At 38.3% G+C, this 21,625-nt stretch overlaps 1 protein-coding gene across 12 annotated transcripts in view; it reads left to right on the top strand.

The window, feature by feature from the left end:
- The window catches only part of LOC124635917 (homeodomain-interacting protein kinase 2), a 107,400-nt gene that overhangs the window by 13,144 nt on the left and 72,631 nt on the right, over nt 1–21,625 (top strand). For 10 of the 12 annotated variants that reach the window (XM_047171873.1, XM_047171883.1, XM_047171877.1 and 7 more), the window contains exon 2: nt 4,810–5,004. In XM_047171873.1, the coding sequence (XP_047027829.1) occupies nt 4,813–5,004 (192 nt within the window). In that variant the 5' untranslated portion in view covers nt 4,810–4,812. Of the gene's footprint in view, nt 1–4,805; nt 5,005–21,625 lie in introns of all 12 variants that reach the window. The other 2 variants (XM_047171876.1, XM_047171881.1) reach the window with 1 other exon arrangement.

A 21,625-nucleotide genomic window follows, 5' to 3' on the forward strand; every position in this document is an offset into this window, starting at 1 on the left:
ACCTATGGCCGTATTATGGTGTTCTATAACCATAATAATCGGCATAGAGAGGCTATAGGTACCATGAGTAACGTGTTGACTTATGACGTCACAATTCTGATTCATAGCTCCTGATAGTGCGTTGGCATGCAGGTGAGATTGTTAAGTACCATACACCAAATAAAAATAAAAGAACCATGATACCAAAAATAAAGAGGCGGCTCCTCAAGTCCCCAATATATCACCGTTTTACGGAATTCATTATCAGAGTTTACCCCTCAACCATTCTCAATCATCCTTAGCATTTAATGTGAAATACCACAGTCGTCTCACTCTAGACAGAATTTAGACAGTTCTTTAATCAGTTATTTTACACTAATTTCAATTATTTTCTTGGCTACTTCGTGCAAACGTGACGAACTTCGGCCGAAACCTTGAATTGCTCTCAACTCTCGAATTATTGAAATACGTTAAGAATTATACGTAAAAAACAACGGCACTGAACTGTTCTGCAATGTCTGATATTTAAAGAAAAGAAAAAAAGATAATATATCCCAAAAATATTCAGGTCTTATTTACAGTCAAAAACGTATAAGGTTCTTTAATCGTTGCTGGGGGATTGTACGTAAGTTACGCAGTCCTAGCACACCACAAAGGACTCTTAAAACAAGATAGGTATATATTTTTTTTTTCAAGGTAGGTCAGAAAGTCCAAACCATTCTCAGCAGTTGGTTCGATGATTGTTTGGGGCTCTTTTCTCATCATAATGGACAGACACTGGGCTAAATTTAAAAGGAGTCTCCAAGATTTCGTAACACAAAGACAAAACAAGCATTTTTATACCCTCAGTTTGATGACCTGGTGTCAGATTAGAGGTGAATGCCTGGCGGAGTGGCAACTGGCATATCATGTTCCAATAGTTCATGTTCCAACGGATACCTACTTGGAGTTGTCTTACAGATTATATTATGTACCTACATAGTTGCAACCGATGTCTGGACGAAGTGCTATGCGAAGTTATTTATAAGTTCATAATATGTAATTTGTTGTTCGCGCTATCGATAGATTACGAAGACAAAGTAGAAAGACTTGCTGAAGTATATCAAAAACTGATCTGAAACGTAAGTCTACATAAACTTTCGGCGATAAGCGGCAAAGATACCAATTTCATTTGAAATTCTATACTAATTTTCCGTTCGTTCTGATTTTCGACTTTCACTTTGAAACAATAGCACATTTCTGTAAGAATAATTTGTAATCTGAAAGGGTATCTAGCTAAGTAACTCTTGGTATTTTATTCGTTGCTCCACTTACCGACGAACTTTCGTGTTACAGCGAATTGTGTTGTTTTTGCCAACACTGAAAACATAGTTCGTACGTAACTCGCTGTTGTAAACGCAGATAATATTTGGCAGTTCGCGGCAAATTTATACAGGTGTTCATCTACGTAAGTTGGATATTTTGCATCTAGTTAGCAAGAAATACCTCTTCCATAATGTATTTTACGGCGATGATATTCGATATTGATTCCATACTCATTAATTTTAAGTGGCTCTGGACCTGGTATGATGGTATGAAAAACCTATCTTGAATTTAAAGAAGTGACAGACTTACTGACTACAATCATTGTTCCTTCTGGAGCCTTTTTTGTATCAGGGCCGCGGTAACTCTTTCAAACAATCCAGTAGCACTGAAAGAGAAAATATCGAATACCTAGGAGATTCTTTGAACCCAAGATTATAGTTTACACCGAGTTTACGTAATGTGTGCGTAAATTGTGATAGCTATTACGCACGTGTACCGATAAAGTGCGAATATACGTTGTAATACAAACATAGTATGAGGTAAATAACATGGGTTATGTTTATTATGTTGCCTTCTGCAGAATAATGAACTGCAGAACAACTTTTCCTGTAACGCTCATTCAGTGTGACCTTGAATTTGTTCAGACTGAAAGGAAAACTATAGAAGCCCCATCTTAAAATACATATGGAGAGATCCACTTTTATGTACTGTCTACTCTAAGTGAGCACCTGCCTAAGTATTATGAAGTATACGATACATTTTGCAGTCTTCCCAACAATCAATCAAAGGATACTGATGAAATAAGAGTTCTTTTTTGACAGATGAGCCTCAGTAATATATTTATTTCTATTACATAGTTTTTCTGTAGATACCTATGCGTGTAAATCATATAATTTTTCCTAATATGAATGTCATGAAATTCTCTTGTATAAAAAATATATTCACGTTCTGTCCACAATAATGCCCCTTATTATGATTCTTCATGTCGTACATGTCATTTCAACGTCACGTTTTGAACATAAACCATCTAATTGTGGGCATTTACACAAAGTATCGATTATAGATTTTACATATCAATTTGGGCGCGCTCATTTTTTACAGCCTCATTATGTATGTCGGTAAATCATACATTGTTTGTTGGCATCTCGATGTATTGTCTTCTTATCAGTACATCACTAAATAGACGTTGTAAAAATGCTTGTGCAATACCTAGGTCTTAGGAACATGTACTCTGCATATCGTCGACAAACAATAGACTATTCAGGTGTAATGACGGATGAATTCGATTATAAAAACGAGCTGTGCTATTAATGCATGAACGATCGTGTTTAAAAGGCGGTCTAGCTTAGCTCATAATTCAGGACACGTCAGAATAAACATGTTGAACAACTTGCTCTATTAGACTGGCTTTCTGTTGACTGCAGCCAGTCGCGAACTTATGGGATCATTATCTAAAAGCGGGCTACGTGGACATACGTACAAACGTAGTAACGACTTGTTCATTCCCATTTAAGAGCCCAATTTACCATTTGTAACATGTCCGGCGGTCTCACCCACGCTTGCCTTTAGAAAGTCGATGGGAGTCGCGATAAATACTTAGGTTTCGGCGCCGGCGGTTCTAGCATTGTTCTCTGACCACAATAGGATTATAGGATTCGACCATAAAGCTATTTTCACTTCCGCACAACGAGGATTTGGTGTGGCGATCATAGATATGCGGCCCCTAAACCGTTTGTAACCCCAAAATACAGCCGGTCTTAACTACCCGAAATATCTATTGTGATGCAGCTTTTGGAAGCATGAATTTTGAATATTCAAATTAAATGGATAGTCAAAATTTTGTCAGTTTAAATAATTGCTTCAAAATAAACCAATGAGATATATGCCAAAGAAAATTAGATCAAATCGAGTATGCCATGGGAAATTACAAAAATAATACGTAGCATATAAAGTTACCGAAATTCCACTATATGTCTTACACGTTAAAGTTTATTTTAAAGTTGGTAAGCGGATTGTGAAAGGATGCCCTTAGAATCGAGGACAGAAAACTCCCGACTATGGAAGTGGCGAACAATTAGTATGGAAATTGCGACCCGCCTCGTAAAAGGTTAATACGATTGTAGATTTGGAAGTTCAGTTTTTACAGTCACGCAACTAACCCTTTTAACTATGATTCTAATGTTGGTTCTAGGCTTTTGTTTATGAAAGTTATAAACGAATATTCTGACGCAGTTTGGTTTGACTTGAATGACATTTAAATTATCAGTTAAAATATAATAAGCATTGTTTTGAACGATACACTATCAATTTTCGATGATGCCAAATTATGATATAGTGCCGCGGAAAACGTCATGAAATTCCTAAGATTTCACGACCAGACATCCGGCATAAAGTAAACTTGGCTACTTTGAAAGTCCTTGTTTCTTTTTCTGCATCTTTGATTCTTAAGGATATCCATGTAACTGCTGGAAATCTAATAACTAGCAGATTGCAAACGCAGTCAAAGATACATTTTATCCGTCAGCAATTTTCTACTCAATATTAAAGTTTAAACGCTCTCGTAACGAGTTTCCAAGTTACAAGTTTAATTAACAAACGCTAAATCTGTTTTGCCGCGTGTTCTCTGGTCGCTTAGCTCGGCTAGATAGCTGGGACCGTGTGAACTTAGAAGTCCGCGCCATCTTCATGACTATTCAGTATTCATTTGAATAAACTAACTTTTGAAGAGGAAAAAAAACTAAGTTTAACGCTCTCATTTTTTGCGTGTCTTGCTTCAAAAGTGCTAGGAAACAATGCAGAAAACGCACCGCTAATGTAACACCCACCAACCATTGCTTAATGCTTAGGGAAACCTTGTAAGCTACGTCTGAGATTTTATTATAATAAGCGGATTTCACGGACTGCTCAAGGAGAATCGGGTTTCATTGTAAATCTAGATTGTTTTGCTCAATTCATATTTCTTTGGTGTTTCCGTTAGCTCAAATTAAGTATCTTACAAATGATAGACGAGTAGGTTAATGGCGGTGATCTAAGGAAAGATGTTATCATTACGCTTAATGTCCTCGACTTAAGTTTCATGTTTAGGAAAGGCTCCTCAATTTGTTAATGAGTATGCCTTCTCGTGTTAGGCAAGTCGCGCGGGTTTCCACGTCGAGGCCTTTACGGGTCGCCTTCACGGAACGGAGACATGCTTCACGGTAATGGTGGCTCTTAGCAAATGAAAACTCGATTTTTACGACGCTTTCTGCGAAATTACTTGGCTGTAAAAGCCGAAAAATATTAAAATTGCGCCGTTGTCTCGAGCGGCGTCTTTAATTTCTGGTCGCTTGACTTTTAATATTGAGGTTTCAAATTTAGATTTAAGTTTGCCATCGACTCGCGAAGGAGAAGAAGATTATCAGAATTTAATAAATGTCATCGCTAATGGTTTTTGAAGCGTTTTTGTACCGTGTCATGTATCACAATAGTTCTAAGTAAGGTTCTTTTCCTGTGTATGTTTAACGTATGATTTTAATTTGTTGGTAGGGAATGCATGTCATGTTCCCGGAGCCGGCGTCGCAATACCACAGCAGTCAGCCCTCGTGCCCGCAGCCAGAGTACCGCCCGGCAGCATCGCCGGCCTTTCAGCAACCAGCTAAGAAGCGCCGCCTACTGAGCCCCACACAAACGCAACAACATAACGGAATACCACACGCACACATTGACAACAGCGGCTACAAGGTGAGAATACGCGAACTGATTGTAATTAGTTAATTATCTACATTTTTTGGAATCGTGATTGCAAAATTTTCTGTTACTTTATTTAATTTTGAAAAAATAACCAGACGTGTAGCCATGAAATAACCAGCTTTAATATTTTGTTGAGTTCCTTTTCCTCAAAATGCAGGTATTATGATTGTTTTTGTCATTTTCCTAACAAATGCAACGGCGTCGAAATAAATTGCTCCCTAATTAGAATTATATCAATTTGTTATTTACTTATACAACTAAGTTATTTTTACTCGCAAGACTCGAGTAGACTTAAATAAACGCTACAAGTGTAATCGACTGCCTTAATCTGAAGTTTTTTTCCGTCGTAAACAAAATGTCTCTTTGGCACTCTCTTTGTCTTGGGGAAAATGTGAGAACATAACGTGACGGGAAAGCAAAGAATTAACACTTTCTACACTACAGCGCCGATTTCGATTCACGGAAAATTCCACATATTGTAATACTCATAATATTGCGTAGAAAAGATTACCAGTTTTATTTCAACATTTCCATATAAAAACATTAACCAGTGCTCACAGTCACCTCTACCAGTTACTGATAAACAACTGGTTTTATCGATTTGGTAGAAATAGAAGAAAAAAAAAGCATTTTTTTACATTTTGTCGAAAAAGAATCCGGCGATTTTCTTAGCTGACATGATTTGCCATACCTAACAAACAAAAGACGAATAAGTTAACATCGTCTGAACACCTAAATCTCAATATCCTCACAGAATAGCTTTCTCTATGGGGACCTTCCATTTCAGTCAGATTTATCTCTGGGATACAGAAGATTAACTGATAAAATGTAAATCCGATGGACGGGTCGAAACAAACAGGCCTTTTTCGCCGACAGCAAATCTACATACATATCACCATTTATTACAGACTCTAAATATTTTATTACCTGAAATACTTTTTACTCAAACAACATTTTTAACAGAAAAACATTTTAACAAAAGGTTGGCACTTGAACAGTGTAGAGCTAATCCTGTTGACTAAATTATTCATAACATTTTTATCACTAAACAATTTTATTTCGGCGTCACCGATTTAGTTCATAACAAGAATGTGTAACATATGATGTAAGATAGCATATCTGATATTCCACTCGCCGTCTTCGCGGAATATGATATGAAAATTGATATAAGACGGTACAAACAGGATTGTCACATGAAGGAGTCATGCGAAGTTAATTTTCCGTGACGCGGTGACCATCTGATGAATATGTAATCAAGTCAACACTCGCTCTACAGAAGAGGGTGCGGAGAACCATACGTATTTTCATGTAAATTGATGGCAACAACGATTCGATACTGGAATCTAAAATCACTGATATTCGTACTCGTAAACGTATGCCAAATACTTTTGGCGAAGTAATTGTTTGAGTTGAGCAGTCTGGTGTTACTCAAGGTAACAATTTGGCTGAATGTAACTGGTTTCCAGAAGTGTAATCAAGTTTTATCATAGTTTTCTGAAGTTGTTAACTTTACTTAGTTTTGAAGCAATGCTGTAAGGCTCAAATGATTTCCCAGGAGCAATTCGCTATATTTGCTGTTATATGAACAAACTTGCTGGACCTTATTAACTGTATGAAAGGAAACAAGTAGCCTTCATTAATAAATGGTTTTCTCAATATTACCTCACATATAATAAAATATTTAAATACACCTCAATTGGGTATTGATGATTATTCTAAAGAAAGCCTATGGTAGTTAACCTTGGATCTTTCGTCATATATTCCGTAAAGGATTTAAATGGCGCATTCTGTGGGAGAACAATTCGAACTTTAACGATATTCCAAAACAGCCGGCGATAATTTTAAAACACCCCCCTTGCGAATAACGACTTCCACAATATGCAGTGGCGCATCTGTCGCGAGATGGTCTTTTTACCGTTAATCAACATCTGGGGCACTTTTGAAAGTAACGCCCGACATGCGGCTGCTTAAACGAACACACCGAAATTGGTTGCAGTCCTTTATTGTGTATTTAACCTTATGTGCACAGAAGCAACCCATTCTGTTGACTTTGCCTTTCAATTTTTATCTGAATTTGTATCTGAAACTTTTGAAAAATATGGCCCCTTAAAGGTCCTTAAACGCGAAAGTTAAAGCATGACGCAAACCACTTAGGTATGTATGGTAGATCGACTTACGAAACTTGGTGCAAATTGCCGTTCTCAATTTGCTGCAAAAGTCAAATAGCTTTTGTTTAGCCAATGCATCTTTGTCAGCGACCCACATTGAGTCTCATTTCATTCTGTCATGTGATCACACGCGATTTGCGTGTTGCCAAACAATGAATTCTCAACTGGCGATTATATGCAACTAAAATTCAGGAAGGTGCTACTTGAATGACAAAATTACCAAGTAGCCTTTTTTCAAATGCATTTTCGCCGAAACTTCACTAATTAAGTTATTTAATGAATAGCTCATGAACAATTCAATTTGCGTGAGTGTCGAAGTAGATTTTAATGACCAATCAATTTTGTTTTAAACTGAAAAAACTTCCGAGGTGAAAAATAATATAAATGTTTGCGTAAGCCGGCACGTGGATGGGAGCCGAGGCCTCGTGATGGCACAACGTGAGCCGCCGGGAATACAACAGGGACTTAACTGGGGAGAAAATGTCACGCTGGACTTGTGCCTTTCAAAAATTCATTTAATGTCCAACGATATAGAGAAATAAACAGTCTTAATTCTATGATTTTTATACTGTAATTTGCAAGTTAATTCTGAAGCCTATATGTGCTTAAACGGGGTCACTGTTCGAATGGCGCAGCTTATTCGTAATTAGCATATTTATGTAGGAAACGAAACCATCTTGTTTGCTTTATTGAAAATCAATTTGGACTGATATTTCCAGTCTCAAATGATTTTTTTACATATCATCTTTCGTGAATATCAAATTAATCAGAACTATAAAGTTTTATTGTTCCATTTAGGACTCTACTCTGTAGTTGATTGGGTATAATTTTGTATATATAGATGTGTGACGCAATACTGTTTGTTTACGTGGAGCAAAGTAGCGACGTGCATTTAGCAAGCGGCTGGTACGACGTTGCCAAGTCGTGCTTGTGCCAAATTTGGCATCGCGATGATGGTTGCTTACCGAGGCCCGCAGCGGCATGACCACTTTTTACCAGTAACAAAAATTGAGCCGCAGTACCAAATCTTGTTTTAAACTGAGGGCTCTTGTTGATGAATACCTGGTAGAACGTCATTGGATGTCTGATTTTGCCCCCTAAACTTGATGCAATTTCTGGTGAATGCAAGTACTTGATTTTGCAGTGTTCCTGGCGGTCGCCAACACGAATAATAAATAAATGGGTCCGACACTTGAATGTCACGATTATCTTATTGTCAGCGCGACGTTGCCACTCGGCAGACCTCAAGTGGCGATTTTGCGGATGGTTGCGTTTAAAAAAAAGCTACGCATCTCTTGCTCTTGCGCATTACTTTACTCTGAGGTGGGAAAACGACGGAGGACGGTAACTCCCGGATGTTGCGACGGACTCTAACAATCTTGTATTATTCTGCTCGCGTTTCCTGTTTATTCTGTTTTTAATTGGAAAAGTCAAGGTTCCGTTAACAGACGAACGTGTTCGCGTTATAACGATGAAAATATATTTTCCTAGTAAGACGAAGAAGTTGTTAATTTGAAGAAATGACTAACGAATATGTTTCTTCTGCGAATTGTTACTTACAGTATATGCCTACATATACTGATACTTACTTGACTACTTTTATCTGACTACATAACGTCGCCTTCATAAAAACTCTTATCGGTGCGTGGTTGTATGCACAATGTACACAAGCCGAGGGAACATTATACGCCTTGACATCATTTGCAAATTCAGCGCGAAGGATCGCTTGTTTTTGTTCACAAGTCGGCGTTGCATCGTGTTTGTGCAATGAAGATTTCGTGATGTGATGTGATGGGTGAATTGGCACCGACGGACCATACAGGTCAGTAACCCGATGCCGCTCTCTCCCCGCGTCCCTCGCGTTACGTAACACCCGCGCTGTTGCCATACCGACGACGACATTGCCAAAGTCGATAGCTCCATGCCGATCATTCGCGCCTGGTAATCTCGTCTTATCAAAACTCACTCTGCCCATTTCGCCTGTCGGGACCGGTTTATCCTCGAAATTGCTTTCACGCATAAACTGTTCTGGTATAATTTAAAGCAGAACTGGCAGTCGGCAAAGTTTTTCTGTTTTGCCATGCTATAAAACCACTAAAGCGGCCCAGCTCGATGTCACATCGATTAGTCAGTGTCACAAACTTTCACCTCCATGCACTGTAGGATATTGTATCTCCGGGTCAGAAACGTTAACTTTCACGGTCGGTTCTGATATAGCTTTTGTGCTTGTTCGTGCGACCCCGTCAAATGAAAACCATCAATTTGCCCGGTGCAGTGTAACAGTACGGGTAGAGCTAATGTTAGCATGTTAGGGTCCATTCCCAAGGTAGACAGACACCGACCCGGCTCCGTTTCCATCGATGTCAATCGATACATTCACGACTGGCTTCCAAGTGTGTCGTTAGCTTGCGAATGGCCTACCTATTGACTAATATGACAGTAGTGTTGCGCCGTGCCCGCGATTGGTACCTAGTTCTGCGCCACTGATTTGCGGACCCTCTCATCGATACCATATTACGTGGACCTAGCTACGAGGATGAAACATAATTATATCATGAAGGTGTGATATCGATATTGAATGAAGCCCTTGGTAAACATCTGCTTTGTTGTATCGTGTAACAGACGTTAGTCTAGTGCAATAATATGCGCTTAATAAATTCAAACCTCATTCGTCAATGCTACGAATTAACAAAGAAGTAGAACAACAATATTATTCATGAAATAATAACCATGGCGAGCGACCTTCAGGAATGATTGTGGATAATTAAAAACTCTATAGCTCCGTTTTCACAGATTACAAGTCTTAATTACAATGAAAATTCAAGTAACATTCCACGAGAGTACGTCTAATTAAACATGGCATATAAAATTATCTTTCATTATGATCTCATCGGGTTTGTTCTCATGAAAACATTATTCTACTGCGCAGTGTGTTGAGCTGCGGTCGGATCTTCGCAGAGTAACTCTCATGAAAAACAGGGTTATTTATTAGCCATGCCACTAGTAACGTGTTTATTATTCAGCATCTTTAAGTATTAAGAATGTTGTTAAATCACAGTCACTAAGAATTTTATGATTTTCATCTGAAAAGATGTCTGTGATGATGACGCTAACAGACCACCTCTTCCTATCCTATCACCTTCATAACAATACTGAACAATATTAAACGTACGTTTCTACGTATCCTATAACCGTCACCATTAACATTGGCACCACAATCTCAAGGTTTTAGAAAACGTTGCAGTTTACTAAATAGGTACTTTTACGAGCCTCTATTGCGCTTAAGTGCTGTATTGAGTCGTAAAGTATTTCCATTTGAATAGAACGTTAAAATGGACGGGTCTAGTTCTAATCTCACTCAAATCTACTCCCGAGGTGATAAAATATAACTGGTCGGATCTATTCATCGGTTCACCAGATACATTTGAAACTAAGTAATGAAATTCTTCGTTAATTTCAGTTCATCATTCATTCCTACGGGTGTGGTTTTACATCATTTAGTTTTATGTGCTTAATTTTCTATCATAAAAAAAATGTATTTTTTATTTCACTGTACTGAGGCTAGAGAACTTAGCTCGTGACTATAATGCGCAATCTAGGTCCTAGATCACTAGATAGTGTTTTATTTTTCCTTCAAGGTGCACGGCAACCATTTTGGTATGTCCTCCAGAGCTAGCGTGTTTGTAAATGGCTTTATTAAGAAACTCGGTACTTGCAACACTTTTATGTGTACAGCATCCGATGTTTGTTTAGAGTTTAGGCGATAACCACAGTTTTGGGCTGCTTCTATTCTAAACACATTCCTTGGCTGTTTGATATTTAGAGGTGACCAGAGGTTTTTACGATCGAATCGAACTAAGAATAATCCATACCAGCGGTCTGTGTCTAATAGATTTTTTATTTAGAACCAGAAAAACCACGCAATGAGGCGTTGCTTCCTTCCTGTTTCCTAGAAATTAGCATTATAATTAATGTGAAAGTTTGGATGTTTGTTAATTAAACACGCCTGCTAATATTCGCACAGGGATGAGATTCAATATTTGAGACCTACACTGCAGATATATATATATATCAAATATTTTGGAAGTACGTATCTTCAGATTCTACAGAGACTGTTCGCTTTGCCAAAGTAAATTGAACCTCGATGGTCACAACAGAAAGTTCTTTATTGGAAATCAGTTGAACCAAGTATGGGGCACATTCTCATGATTGATACTCCACAAGTATACTTATGATCGACGTTACGGGATGTTTTGACGTCCATACTCGACCGTCGTGAGATAATGTATAAACATCCAGCCGACGACGCTCTTATCCTGTTATGTTGTTAATTAATTGTTGTATTCAATTTTGAATGCCTGTTGCATATCCAATTAAACTTTTTTTTAAATATAGGTACTTATGATTAACGCTCAATCCTTCTCTGTGTGAAAGGAGGCCTGTGTCAACAGTGGGACGATAAAAAGGCTGATGAAGATTATATTTTATCTTATTTTTGGCCTGATGTAAATCAGTCTAGTCTTAGATTATTACGTAATAATATCTAGAAAAACTTATAAATAAACCAAATAAACGATAGAAAGATCCAACTACAAAAACATCTAGGTAGTCTCAAAATGATTTCCATAAGTTTTCGATATTAGTTTAGACGCTGATATCATTCTCCTAAAACCCGTCAATTTTGGCTATCTTACTGATATAGTTTAATCAGAAGTATTGAAGTAAACATATTTTTCAACCGCATGTGATGCTACAGCTGTTGTTGTATTTGTGGTTGTGGTTACAGGAACTTCATTTTGGTTGAACGCTTCATTTCATAGAATAACCAACTAAATCAAATCAAATCAAAATCAAATCAAATCAAATCACCTTTATTTTCAGGCATTAAAGGCCCATAGATAAATACCTTAAAACTAGCATACATATGTTATACAAAATTGTTAGTAAATAAAAACTTAAAACTATGTTAATAGCACTTCCTTATGCACTATGGCACTGTGCGGTCCTGTGGCACTTGTCCGCGGAAGCGACGGAACACCACGTCCTGTGGCCAGAAGTTTTCGTCCAACACGAGGTGCAGGAAACACGTTGGCACTCGCACCACGAACGCCTTGAAGTTGGCGTTATGGCGCGACTCCAGCAGCTGCACTCTCGGGGCGTACTTCAGCTTCTGACGCACGTACTCCACGATGTCCTCCGCCTTAGTGGTGTAGTGTAGGCGGGAGATGTACACCGGGGTGTTCGGCTTGGCGGCACGAATTTTGATGTTTGGCTCAACAGGAGCCGTGCCGCAACGATTCTTGTTGGTTCGCTGACGGCGCTTCCTCCTTTGCACCGTAACGAACCCCTCATCGTCAGCCCGATTCTGTCCCTTTACGGGCACGGGCTTCTTCGTAGCATCAATTTTGCTACCTATGACGCTAGCGTAGTCTCGACGTACATTTTGATGTTTCGCCGAGGCTGCAGAAACGAGCAGCTGATCGAGCGGTCGAGCGGCGGCGAGCGGAGGAGCCGCAGGGACGGGAGCGGGGCAGCGGGGCGCACGAGTCGCGCACTGTGCCGACTCAGCGTTCGGCGGTGACAGCGGTGACGGCGACAAAACTGCTGACGCGAAACTTGCACCCGATACATCGAGGCACGCTCCGCGCCGCATGTTTACGTTCGATGCACACACAGGTGACCCAGTTACAGTCACCGATTTACGCAACTCGTTAAGTTCGCTGCGCAAATCGGCGACTGTAATTTGGGATGCATCTAACTTCTTCTGTACATCCGCAAGACTTGCCTTTAGAAAGACGATGTCTTTCAGCAGGCTCGTAACGTCGACGTGGTCGAAGGTGACGGGCGGAAGCTTATTCAGATCCTTCGCCACAAACGTCGGCACGTCGTCTGGATCGGTCTCCTTTAGCAGCGTGATGATGTCCTGAATGCTCTTCTTTGTCCCGTCACGCCGGCGGGACACCATCTGGTCGCTCTTGTTGAGCAACCTGTACAGCAGCTGCTTTGCAGCAGCGACGTCATCCTCGCTGAAGTTCGACGCGCAGATTTGGACAGCGGACACCTCGTCCATCACGTCCAGCTTCTGCTGCAGGAACGCCAGCAGCTCATTCGCCACGAGTTGTTCACTCATGGCGATTAAAAAACGACTAGCAACGGCTTGCGCCGCGCTAAATTCTTATTTGTAATAAACAAATATACGCGTCAGCAGCACGACTGCATCGATTCGCAGCTAGTACGAGACTGCTTCGCTATTTGTTACTACATCTTCAATTTTTAAAGCACTTTTTGCATTTCTAATGACCTGTTTCAAAAAATATGAAACAATTTGTTTTGCTTACGGATCGTTGCATTTTACCGTCATTCTATCGGCCTCATGTCAAAAATCACTTCTTATCCGTAGTTCGTTTTGTATAGAACGTGCGAATATGGATAAAATTGGCCCTAGATTCGAAACTTCTAGCAAATAAAGTACAGATTCAACTTGACATGTTCGTTGGTCATGAAGTACATCGTATTATCTTCCATCATTTCCTTAGGGTGTTGATAGGTGAAATTGCACTCGGTTACACAGTCGCTGGTTATAAATTGACTTTGTGCGCTCTTTCCAATGATGGCTTCGTGTGTCACATGGTTACAATGACGCTATTGCTTGTGTACATTGTAACTAGGGTTGCCAGCGTTAGTAATTTGTATATCTTCTTTGTTCTAGTAGTCGGTTCAATATTAATGAATACAATATTGGTATTTACAGCTCTGATTCTGAAACAATTGACGATCTTAATAATCGGTAAATTTTTCTCTTATGTTTTGTCTAGAGCTTTACCAACTTTTCTTCAAAGATTGTCCTGTAGATACTTTTCTTATTCATTTGACAATGAGCTAGGCTCTAGCTAAGTCCTAGACAGTGGTAAAGAATTCGTGACATTCCATCACGATGTATGAATGATCGTATATTTACAAGGAATGCTATTTATTGAATCCTTAGACAGGGAATTCACTAGAAATGTCAAATACTTTTGAGAAACTCTTTGTGCATTTTTTCAGGCATTTAATACTGGCAACCCTGTGTGTCTGTAGCATTTTATGCATGTATGTCGGCCCTCACATCTGTATGGGACCGTTTGTCGTTCATTTGTATGCTATTGGTAGACAACGCTATGTTATCTATTGTGTAAATGTAGACCGTAATGTCAATAACAATATACAAGCAGGTTCTATGTGTTGGACCTACTCGCTATGTAGAGAAAGTTTTTTTTTGTCAATTCTGGCCAATTATGGCAGTTTTCATGTGTTAGAAACATCGTAGTAAATGGTCTTAGTGTTGTTTTTAAACTTTAAGTTGATAGCTTGTTATATAGATGCCAGTTTAGCATTATATACATACATTATCATTCAAATACCGCGTATTGAGTTGATTTTGGCCAAAATTTACCATAATTTAGAGAAGCAATATATCAAGTTCTTACCGCTTAATTATTCTCTTCATAAAGTCTGTGAAACACACCTGTTTATAAAATACCTTTTCCCAAAACAAAATGCCACAGTATATAAAATTTACCACCCGTAGATTTGGCCTCCTACTGTCTCATTACGTCAGTTTATTTGACATTTATTGTAGGCCCTAATAAAACCTTAATTAATTCGACGGCTCTCTAGTTTAAGTGGTCGTAAAAAGCGATTTCTCTAGGTAGTTTTATAAAGTCATTTCGTTATTAAACACCAAGTTTCTTTTTAAACAGTAATTGTTTATCGATTAAGGTTTTGATTGGTTATTTGAAGGTTTTAGACGGAAAAGTTCGTACCACTACCTGCTGCTAGAACGTATTATAATCCACCAACTTAAAATAACATACTCAAATTAATAACACGAGTAGCTACTGTAATGCAAAACATACTTAATATAAAGCCTCATCATGTATTTAAATTCCCGTATTAATATTCATGGCAACATTTTACAAACAAAACAAAATCGATGTGAGATTTACATCTGCATAGTAGATCCCGGCCTTCGCTTCAATAATGTCGCAGAACGTTTCAAATTCAAACAAGGTGCTTATTAGAGACAATATCTATGTGCTCTGTGCCGGTACTTAGATGACGCATGTCCACGATGCGGCTGCATTGACGGAGTGCATTGCACTCTACTCCGCCACTATTTGCCTATTTGCACACTCCTAAGATAACAATTGGCGTTGGCGTCAACCATTGTTCCTCAAACGAGTGCCTGTTTAACTCCACCAGCACGAAATTTTGCCAAAATTACACAACACCATTGTTCCGTGGTTCGAACTTACTTTCACCAAACACATTGCTCTAAAAACTTTTTGCCAATGCGCCGATTAAATCGTGTAGAACATCGTTTAATGTTAAACGCTACAGTTAAGTAATAGTCGTTTAATAACGACTCTTGTATGTCTAACAATAAAGTTTAGACTCGATTGCTAATGACTATGCTGGAGTAAAAGTCAGTGATCGATGTTTCCTACAGTGTCACATCGTGGGAGCGATAACATCGATACGTACCAGTTTAGATCTCGCTCGCATCTAGTCCATTGTAACCAGTTGCGCGGGCGCAGCATTAACATTTCTAAAAGGCTCTTAAAAAATTACAGGCTTAAGGAAAAGTCAATGTTAACTTCGCATTTTCCTTACGCCTGCAATTGCCTCATAACAGATCCAAGAACACTTTACATTCAAAACGGTTTTTCATTGAGATCAAGTGGCTTGAATATATTGATGGTTCTTCCTTCACTTTGTGGGACGATTCAAGATCCGTTCAAAGCCTCAGCTGTTATTTGGAGACCTTAGTGTTTTCCTTCTAAAAGGCCTGAAATTTAAATGTCAAGATAGAAAGCCAACAGAAATAGTCGCGCGGTACTTGAATGGAAATGAATTACGGATATTCAAATAGGAAAAAGCTGAGCCTCGAGTCATTGCACTACAGGTCAGTTAATTACAGCAATCTGAGGTCATACGTGTGATTGGCGTTTGTATAAACAAGTAATTAATTTGTTCGGCTTTAGTGTTTTACGAGCGTTGCAGCGTTGGTACAAGTTCTATTGAAGGAATCGTTTCAGTGTTCATTAACTACGTTGATTGCTATTTCAAGCAGCAAAACAAATCATCCAGTCAAATAGTGGATATTTTTCCGTTTCCAAAGTTACACTTTTCTAAACGTAAAATATCAATTTTGCATTCTCGTTCGTGTTCATGCTACATTATTATGCATTGGACGAATTTCGTACACTACCAATGTTGCTAAATACTAGTCGAAAGGATTTACGTTATTAGCATACCAAACATATGGGCCACTAAATGTAAAGCGTGTATTTTACGTGGCTGATAATATAAAAAAAATATCACAAGTTATACAAGGTCGAAGATTGCTTAAATTTTCTTCAAGTTTGACGGCCGGCCTTGAGGTAAAACTCCTATTAAAATTGCCCTCATATTTCGTATGGCATAGTATTTCATTAACCCTTGACTAACGAGGTACTTACCACAGACTTCATAGCTAGATTGTCGAATTGAAAAGGAGATTCGCTAGATCAAAAAACGGCTTATTTCTTTTGTAGTCAAGTATTGTATTGTAATCTTGTTTATAGTTTACAGTGCCAATTGTTAGCTCACGTATAACTAATGCTACTTTATAATCGAGTTGCGTTCGAGTACAAGCAGTGATGGCCGGTGACCGTTCCTATTTTCTGAGTTCGTCGGCCGGCTCCAAGGCTCACAAATGTGTATTATTTCATAGCTTCACATGCGATGTTTGAAACGCACCATTGGCAAAATGTTGGCGTTATTCCATGCAGCACGCTAAAATATTGTTCAATTGTAAATAGGATTAAATGTAATTAGAACTGTAATAAAAGAAAATAACCACATTAAAAAAACTTTTTGATTTTTTAGGTATTGTCTAATCTTGATCATAGTATACTAAACATTTCCAATATAGTCTGTTCCATGTATTATGATATTTTCTTGACTTTGTACGTCAGTAATTTGTGAATTCTGTCGTACATCTATGTGTTTCTAAGAATAGTTTTTATCACACACATTATAATAAAATTAGTTCTATACATATATGATTTGTCTTCCTTACCACGGAACACGCCTTTGGGAGCAATGTCCAAGTTAAAGTAGAATTTAATGTCATCATTACTCGGTTCGTAGTTGAGCAAAATATATTGTTTCTTACATTTATTTTACATTGGCAGAATGCCGACAATGAACCTCAACCAGTCTATAATTTCTTAAGATCTTTTATTATGTAGAAATTTAAAAAATACTGAAGACAGTCACTGAACTTGACTGGATCAAACCCTTTTCTCACCAAAGTGCTTACAAACACTGTCTGAAAAAGAAAAGCCACTCTCATTTATCTTTGATGTCTTATAAAAGTGTACATGAAAATATTCTCTTCTCTACTGATACGCTAAATATTGCGACGCTAGACAAAGTATTTAAAATATAAGTGCAGTTACTAGAGGTATATTGCCTAATAAGTGAACAGTGTTATCTAGGTGGGCCTACATTTCGAACTCATTTACTCGTTAGTAAAGGCCATAGGAACGGCTTGGGTAGGTCTTGTGTGTTCCTTGAAGTGAATCATCAAATTAGGAAAGGCTTATTGGGCTGGGTCTCATCTAAGGACCTATTTTACCGACCCATTACGACCGTACCTACGGTTATATATCTGTTGTTTTGCTTACTAGGCATTAGTAATCAAAATATTGTTATTATTAAAGGAACTGAGACTCTGGAATCCTTTTATATTTGTGAACGTTGTCCTTTTATTTTTGGTGACGTGACAAACAGATATTACCATGCCTGACAAACGCTCGCCCACAACATAAACCCATCAACAATTGCCTTGTCTGCTGCAGTTTCTATTATTCTTACGCGGTTCACTAATTTCCAAATGGACGTTTCATTCAAATGTCAGCGTTGTTTCATTGAATATAACCTCATTTCTAAAAAAAAAGGTTGTTACATGTTTTTGTAAAGGTTGAAGCTAATAAAGCATTATCTAAAATCATGTTTTTGTTTGTTACAGGTAAACAAACCATCAGTTCAGAACAATATTAGCTTCGATTAAGGACAGTAAACGAAAATGTTGTGCAGAAGTGTTTTCGTCGTAATTAAACTTGTGTATGATTATTATCATTATAAGGCCTCCACTTTGTCTATGTAACACGAGGCCACTCTGCCTAGTTCCTTTATGGAATGTTGCGCAAGCATATTTGGTTACGTTATTGAGGTCTGCTAAGAATTTATAGGTGGTTAAATTTTCAGAATCAAAGCTAGACTCAAAAATAAAGGCCTAGATTTTAGTTCTAAGTATCAAGCATGTATTCCTTATTTTCGTTTTCTTCATAATATTATGGTAAATTATAAACAGCTAATGCAAATAAACCAGTCTTCGTTTCTAAACCATGTCGGCAGATTCTCAACAGAGTCTTTGTGAACCGTGGGAGTTAACGCCATGTGCCACAAACGCTTTTTTCAACCAACCATCAAGTAGCAACGATGCGATAGAACACGAATGCTTGTTCAGTGGAAACTTGAGGCTAATCTATTAATCACTGCTTATGAAATACAGATAACACAGTATTTCAGAAAATGGTGAACTTTCCATTGCTCTACTTTAAAGAAAATTTCTTCTAATTTGCTTTTACTCAGATGCTAATAAACCCTTATAAATGTTAAGTTTTAGAGAACACTCGCTCGAAGTCGTAGCGTCGTCCTGAAAAAGGGTATTGACGTCAATTACTGTTGATACAGGATTAGTGATGAATCAGGGCTAAAACAATATAATCTTTGTGAATAGTAACATGTGCTGTGCACCCTATACTGGGATCCATTTTAGTTCCGTGTTCATTGACGTCAAACTATAATCGTCAAGCTGAAAAATCTGTTTACCAACGAATTTACGCATTAAACGGCAGTGATACCTACTTTGTGATGATTTTATTAATAACAATAAAAATTCTCTGTTCTCTTCAATTCGCTATCGTGTAATGACGTGAACCACCTTGGTCTGTTTGCCAATGTTCCGCATTCTGCTACTTTGGACTACAACTAATAGTTTTCTGTCCAGAAATTTCTACACTATTTACTAGCTTCTCTCTATATTGAAGTTTTATTCGGGCGTTGACACTTGAATGGCTGGGAGACGAAGCACGTTACTTTGTATTTTGTTCAGCTCTATGCAGTCATTACCCCTTCTCTCGTTTTAGTATAAGACTGGCTTCTCCATCTCAGACTGAATCTATCTCCCCGCTGACTCGTCTGACGCCCACGTTTTGTTTTTATTAGCGTCCCATGTTTTGGTAAAGACTTACAAAACTTTTAATTTTATTATCTTGTAGTCATTCTATGTAGATAATTTTGTTTATGTGAAGGTACATAATTGTAATGCTAAAGGTCACTCTGAATGTTCGTAAATTATGATTACAATCAGTATTACTGTCCCAAATAGCGTCTCGTTAGTTGGGTTATTGCATATTATACTTGCCAGCACAAATTATCTATCAATATAACATATCGGCCATTACACACAAGATAAAGAACCAATCAAGGCACCAATTACGAAGTTAGATAAAATTATCCGTACTAAAGAGAGAGACAGAACACTTTTCTACACCATGTTTTACCGTCATCGTTTCGGTGAAAATTGCGTTTATTCCCTAGTCTTGGCTGTGCGAAGGGATGGGGTGGGCCGTGACGTCAGACCTCCCGGCTGGGCCACCCCTGGCCCCTAAAAATAGATGCCTGAGCCCGGGAGTCGCTCAATGGAGGCTCGTGGGAGAGGCCTCGCGCCCTCAACACCCGTAAATGAGCACCGCACATAGATACCAGGCGTACCTAGCATTTTATTCAATACATACCTTTTTATGAAATAATATGAAATTCCAAATGTCAGTCAAAATATCATTTTCGTTTTATTATTTCTGAAAACTTTCTCCTTTCAATAAAACAGCGAAAACATACACCGTACATTTTCTCAGACACGTCCGAACAAAGCATTTCGGGCGCTTTCCTATTTTATTCATAGTTCTGAGCTGTGCTCCGTACTCTGCATGCGAACTTGTGGAGAATAAATGATGGATTGAGCTACACACAGAACAATTTATGATATGATTTCCAGAACGATGAATTTATCTCCTTAACTTAAATATTGCGACGAAAACGCGCCAGTCCGGGAGGCAATAAGTTTTTTTATGAGCCATATTGAGATTAGTCTATTCGGGATAAGTGTTCTTCTGTTACAAATGCGAATAGATTTCGTAAGTAAGATAATTATATTCCTATCACGCAAAGCGGGAGTTGCTGAGCTAAATAAAAATAGAAGCTCAAATGAACTGTTCGATGAGCCGCACGGTATGATCTCCAATTTAAAAGTTGAAATTATGATCTAAATATTAATGAATTATTCACATTTAAGTAAGTGAATAATATCGCGAATTATAAATATTTGTTCAGGTTTTTCCGAATAACCAAGGCCGCTTCTAGGTACTTCGTTCAAGTTTTCCGAGTACGAGTAGGTACTCGGAAAACGTTCTAAATACTCAGTAAAGTGGTAAACCCTGCTGCTGTTGACAAAAAAAAAACTGAATCCACATCCTTTTAAACTAGAATTTAAGTAAAAATATGTCGCTGAAATATGTTAAACATATTTTCATCAGACAGGGTCTCAGAATAACTGAGAGGGGGATTATCGTATTACGCGGGACAGCAAGGGTTTACATCAGCATATTTCGGAGCCCCAGGGAGCCGCAACCCCGGCGACTCATTATTGCTGCTATTTTCTAGAAACAATGAAAAACGTCCGGACGACTTGCATGTAGCCACCCCTGGAATATTACAGTGGCTTTGCATTTGAAAATATTCACAGAAATTAAGCTGCGGAACAAAAATGTGGACTTTTGTTTTGCTTTTTCAAAACTGCTAGACGGCATGGGGATTTTTTGACATTACGTCTGTGCATAAATACTACGGTAAAAACTTTAACGAGCGCGAAAATAATTGCTTAATTATGCAGAGTTTCTTATAAATCCATTTGGAATGAATGATTTAATGGTCATAGAACAGCTATATTTCTTTCAATGCAGAAAATATTGCCGCACTCCATTCGACCCTAGACGGTACCGACGATGCTACACGCTCATAAATCAAGGAATTTCCATATGTCATGCCTAGTACGAGTCCGAACACCTGTCCTCATCTTGTTTTATGTCCTTTTTCAAACGCCCCTGCATATCGTATGAGAATATTGTCTCCACACAAGCATACTCAATGTAGCCAACAACTTATCGATTTTGCAATTGAAGATATTGAACATTTTGTAAAGTTAAGGCATTGAGGCAAAGGTGAAACCTGATTGTACGGCCTCGTCTAGATGTATATTGGGTAACATTTCGTGCTTCCGTTTCCAATGAAAC

The sequence above is a fragment of the Helicoverpa zea genome, chromosome 13, assembly GCF_022581195.2.
Source record: "Helicoverpa zea isolate HzStark_Cry1AcR chromosome 13, ilHelZeax1.1, whole genome shotgun sequence".
Taxonomy (NCBI): Eukaryota; Metazoa; Arthropoda; class Insecta; order Lepidoptera; family Noctuidae; genus Helicoverpa; species Helicoverpa zea.